General features: G+C 36.1%; 1 protein-coding gene across 2 annotated transcripts; it reads left to right on the plus strand.

The window, feature by feature from the left end:
- The first annotated feature begins 2,041 nt into the window (after nt 1–2,041).
- Nucleotides 2,042–5,064, plus strand: LOC110798786 (transmembrane 9 superfamily member 12). Of its 2 annotated transcripts, none has more exons than XM_056842979.1 (2): nt 2,042–2,202; nt 2,605–5,064. In XM_056842979.1, exon 2 carries the CDS (start codon nt 2,690–2,692, stop codon nt 4,667–4,669), a length of 1,980 nt encoding a protein of 659 aa, XP_056698957.1. In that variant the 5' UTR covers nt 2,042–2,202; nt 2,605–2,689; the 3' UTR covers nt 4,670–5,064. The 2 variants fall into 2 exon arrangements, with proteins under 2 accessions (XP_056698957.1, XP_021859673.1); XM_022003981.2 differs by having other exon boundaries at nt 2,046–2,202; nt 2,610–5,064.
- The last annotated feature ends 552 nt before the right edge of the window (nt 5,065–5,616 follow it).

Here is a 5,616-nt window from a genome sequence, read left to right on the forward strand (position 1 = left end):
GTTATGAAAATTGTTCTAAAAGTTAAGACAGTTTTTCGTCGTCTCAAACCTAACTTTTACTTTTATTAACTTAACTTTAACTACTAAAAGTCTGAGTTTTATATTTCTACATTTCTCCGGCTAATGTGAGTCATGCAATCTGTTTTATTCTACACCTTGTAATTTTATGTGTTAAAGTTGTGGTTATGTTGGTTAAAGTTATGGAAATTGTTCTAAAAGTTAAGACAGTCTTCCGTCGACTCAAGCCTAACTTTTACTTTTAATAACTTAACTTTAACAGCTAAAAGTCTGACTTTTATATTTTTACCTTTCTTCAGCTAATGTGAGTCGTGCATTATTTTTATTTCACACATTGTACTTGCCTGTGTTAAAGTTGTGGTTCTATAGGTTAAAGTTATGGAAATTATTCTAAAAGTTAAGGCAGTTTTTCGTCGTCTCAAACCTAACTTTTACTTTTATTAACTTAACTTTAACTACTAAAAGTCTGACTTTTATATTTCTACCTTTCTTCGGCTAATGTGAGTTATGCAATCTGTTTTATTCCACACCTTGTAATTTTATGTGTTAAAGTTGTGTTTATGTTGGTTAAAGTTATGGAAATTGTTCTAAAAGTTAAGACAACCTTCCGTCGACTCAAGCCTAACTTTTACTTTTAATAACTTAACTTTAACTGCTAAAAGTCTGACTTTTATATTTTTACCTTTCTTCAGCTAATGTGAGTCGTGCATTATTTTAATTTCACACATTGTACTTGTCTGTGTTAAAGTTGTGGTTCTATAGATTAAAGTTATGGAAATTGTTCTAAAAGTTAAGGCAGTTTTTCTTCGGCTAATATCAATATGCTTCGTAGAAGTTAAGAAAATCAAAATAAAAGTTAGCTCTGGTGTAGTAAAAGTTAAGAAAAGTATTAATTAAAAAATGCTAACTTTTACTGTTTGAAGTCTAACTTTTAATTAAAAAATGCTAACTTTTACTTTTTTTTTTACTTAAAAAGCCTAATTTTAACTTCTGAAGTTTCATAATAAAATCAATAGCCTATGTAGGATTTGAACCTACATCTCCACGCAAGTTGCACGGTGCTCGCCCAGTTGAGCTAATAGGCTTAAAAAAATAAAAACACACAATGTAGGACATGTACTCAGATTTATTCAAATCAGGTACACATGGAACAATAACTTAGTGAAGGTCAGTTTTCATCAAGTAATAAGATAACTTTAATGCAATTTACACCAACTATTAGTCAATAAGGTTAACTATTACCTGTAATATAATCATCTTCAGCATTAAAAAATCAGAAGGATGAGCATTACTCAACTGTATAGTAATTCCGTTCATCCTTCAAATTAGTGCTAGAATATCATTAGTAAATATCGAATGCTTAAATTGACGCCCCAATTGTTCATAAAATTACTGAAAATTGAAGATTAATATACAAAATTAAGTAACTAATATCAGAAGTTAGGTTTTTCTCCAAAAAAACTTATGTAATTTCCAAATCTAGGTCTTTGATTGTGTAGTTCAAATGAACCACAAAAGAATTATTCAATTGCAGAAGATTGTAGATAACAAAAAAATCGATGTAAAGGTTGATAATCGCAAAGAAAAGAGCGCATACAGTAGAATTTTCTCATAGAATTGAAAGATTTTTCGCGATTTCGAAGTTTTTACCCAATTTTCACACCTGAATTTTGCAGCTTCTATCTCCTCTGATTTTGCGGCTTCTAGTTTCCTCCGTTCTGCGTTCTGTGTTCTGTTCTCTCTACTCAATAGCGTCGTTTCCTTCTTCTGTTTAATAATCTCGCACGTGGGAAACTTTGGTGTACGTTAATTTTAACGTACACCTGTTGCGCGCAAGACCGATTGTTATTTTTTTGACATGTCATTATCCCCAATTCTAATTATATTAATATTAATAATCCACCTACTCAACTTTTATCTTATTTTAATAAATTCGACTCACTTTTCAAAGGTCAAAGTTTATCTTTAATAAAATACGGAGGCAAGGAGTATTAGGCAATCTGCAATCAACCTTTAAATCTCATTTCACATGTTGTGAACTTGTGAAGCTCACTTGTAGTGTACAAGTTGTAGTTATATCGAGGAACCATCACATTCTCCGCAAATATCATTTTTTATAATTTCATTCGTAAAATCGCAATTTCATTATCAATTCTCATTCTAGTTCATCGAGATCTACTTCAGGCAAGTTTCTCTCTTTTCCCTTTTCTCTAACACCCTAATTCCGTCAATCATTTATCAATTGCTCTTCTACTTATTTTACCTTCATTAGTGTCTGAATTCTGGTTTGTTTCTATTATCCAGATCTGATTAATATATTTGATTTTTCTTTTGCGCATCGAATTGCATGATTGTTTTGCGGAATTATTTGATAGATTTTGAATATTTGTTAGACCTTTCGCAATTTTTTGAGTGGAAAGCTGTTAATTCATAGGGAAATTTGGGGGATTTTGTTGATGATTTGTTTCTGTTGAAGTATAGTATGGGACTGTATTGTTGTTGTTTTTAGCTATTTTCTGTGATTTGAAATTTGCAGATCTATTTAGTTGTCCTGTCTAATGTGAAGTATATTTCGTTAAATTATAGGGTAGATTGGATGCTGCGGAGTGTTTCGAGTAGTTATACAATTTATACAGCTTAGATCGAGTTGATTTGCTGGTTTCTTATTGCAATGGCTACTTCTGAGAAGAGGACGCTGCGAATCAACCAGGTTTTCTTGTTTTTGTTCCTCTTCTGGTATGTTTGTGATGGGTTTTATTTGCCTGGGACTTACATGCATACATACTCCAATGATGATGAAATATATGCGAAAGTGAATTCACTGACATCTATTGAGACTGAGCTTCCCTTTAGCTACTACAGTCTTCCGTATTGTAAGCCACATGATGGGGTCAAGAAAAGTGCGGAGAATCTCGGAGAGCTGCTCATGGGGGATCAGATTGACAACTCCCCTTACCGTTTTCGGATGAATAAGAATGAGTCTGTTTTCCTGTGTATTACTAGTCCTCTGAATGAAGAGCAGGTAAAACTTTTGAAACAGAGAACTCGCGATCTATATCAGGTGAACATGATTTTGGATAATCTCCCTGCAATGAGGTTTGCAAACCAAAACGGTGTAAAGATCCAATGGACTGGATTTCCTATTGGTTATTCTCCAGCTAACAGTAACGATGATTACATTATAAATCATCTAAAATTCAAGGTTTTGATTCATGAGTACGAAGGGAGTACTGTGGAGATCATTGGTACAGGAGAGGAAGGTATGGGAGTGATCTCAGAAGCAGACAAGAAAAAGACATCTGGTTATGAGATAGTGGGTTTTGAGGTTGTTCCCTGCAGCGTCAAGCGCGATCCTGAAGAAATGTCAAAACTTCACATGTATGACAATATTAATTCGATCAACTGCCCTGGGGATCTTGAAAGGTCTCAAATCATAAGAGAACAAGAGAAAGTTGCATTTACTTACGAGGTTGAGTTTGTAAAGAGTAATACTAGATGGCCATCTAGATGGGATGCTTACCTGAAAATGGAAGGTGCCCGAGTGCATTGGTTCTCTATTTTGAATTCCCTCATGGTGATCTTTTTCTTGGCTGGAATAGTGTTTGTAATATTTTTAAGAACTGTAAGAAGAGATTTGACCAGATATGAGGAACTGGACAAAGAAGCTCAAGCGCAGATGAACGAGGAGCTGTCAGGATGGAAGCTTGTTGTGGGTGATGTGTTTAGAGAACCAGACCATGCTAAGCTATTATGTGTGATGGTTGGAGATGGTGTTCAGATTACAGGAATGGCTGGTGTGACTATAGTCTTTGCAGCTCTTGGTTTCATGTCACCTGCGTCTAGGGGAATGCTTTTAACAGGGATGATAATTCTCTACCTTATGCTGGGTACTCTTGCTGGCTATGCTGGTGTATATCTCTGGAAAACTATCAAGGGAAATACAGATGGTTGGAGGTCAGTTGCCTGGTGGAATGCTTGCTTTTTTCCTGGGGTTGTCTTTGTCATCCTCACCATGTTGAATTTCCTCCTTTGGGGGAGCAAGAGTACTGGTGCAATACCAATATCTTTGTATTTTATCCTTCTCTCCCTCTGGTTCTGCATTTCAGTGCCCCTGACTCTGTTTGGAGGTTTTCTTGGAACTCGAGCTGAGCCTATTCAGTTTCCTGTGCGAACCAATCAAATCCCCAGAGAGATTCCTGCTCGAAAATACCCTTCATGGTTGCTTGTTCTTGGTGCTGGTACCCTTCCATTTGGAACCCTGTTTATCGAGCTCTTCTTCATTTTGTCCAGCATTTGGCTGGGAAGGTTCTACTATGTCTTTGGTTTCTTGTTTGTTGTCCTCTTGTTGCTGGTGATTGTTTGTGCTGAAGTTTCTGTTGTTCTGACATACATGCATCTATGTGTTGAAGATTGGCGATGGTGGTGGAAAGCATTCTTTGCTTCGGGTTCTGTTTCTCTTTATGTCTTCCTTTACTCCATTAATTACTTGGTTTTTGACCTTCAGAGTCTCAGTGGACCTGTGTCGGCTCTACTCTATCTAGGGTATTCCTTGATAATGGCGGTGGCAATTATGCTATCTACCGGCACTATAGGATTCCTAATGTCATTCTACTTTGTCCACTATCTGTTTTCATCAGTAAAGATTGATTAAGATCTACATTTGATGATTGCTACACTATATGGGATTTTCCGCAAAACACAAGAGGAGATTTTGTTGGCTAGTTCTCTCAGATTTTTGCCAAATATCCTCCATTGTATCTGCTAAAAGACTGTTACAGTGATGGACGATAAGAGCATTTAGCTGCATTTGAAAGACCTGATGAAGCAAGGTCTCCCGCTTTTTTCCGTTTTAACTAGCCTGTATTCTGTTTTTTCTTTTTCTTCCTTTTTCCTCTTTCAATTCATATAGTGCACTGGAATGTTTAGTTTTGAGTTATATTCTCGATAGATTTCCTCGTCTATATGCCAATTTTAACCGGCAGAGCTGTACTACATTTGGATGTACTTTCATCAATTAGATGTTAGATCGAATGTCTGTTTCATTCACATTCTTTTTCTGCGCAGTATCATTTTGGGGTTTCAGTGTTATTGCTAATAAAATATTCTAGAAGCTTGGGTTTTTTGGGGAAGGATAAGAGGTAAATCTATGAGTATAATAATATGACAATTTTGCTACAAAATATACTGTCGGGGTTTTATGTAGTGTGGAGATGGGTTTGACGGGCAATAAATTAAACTAAGGAGGTATAAGAAGAGGCCTGAAAGGTAAAAGAAAGGTAGGAATGTTACATAGGAAAATCCAGCGGGGCAGCTTGGTTTCCAGCGTGCATTGCAGTAGCGAATTTCTTCTTCATTTCGTGACCATGTGGGTGGCCAGCGGGCCCGCTGGTTTTTGCGCCGGCTCTTCCTATCTTTCTTTCTTTATGTTTTGACCAAGGGATGTGACTTGTTTAGAACCCTTGGGTTATCTTGTATACCCTGGAACTATATATATTCATAGTATGCTTGTCTAAGAGTTAGGGTTGTTGATTTAAGAGAGAGAAACCCCTCATTGAAAGCTCATACACTCAAGCTTTATGGGAGGGAGAGTTGTGAGGT

This window comes from Spinacia oleracea, chromosome 4 (assembly GCF_020520425.1).
Source record: "Spinacia oleracea cultivar Varoflay chromosome 4, BTI_SOV_V1, whole genome shotgun sequence".
Taxonomy (NCBI): Eukaryota; Viridiplantae; Streptophyta; class Magnoliopsida; order Caryophyllales; family Amaranthaceae; genus Spinacia; species Spinacia oleracea.

What these genes read in the sequence shown, in the direction of transcription:
- LOC110798786 (XM_056842979.1), top strand. Translation starts at nt 2,690, where the DNA reads ATGGCTACTTCTGAGAAGAGGACGCTGCGAATCAACCAGGTTTTCTTG.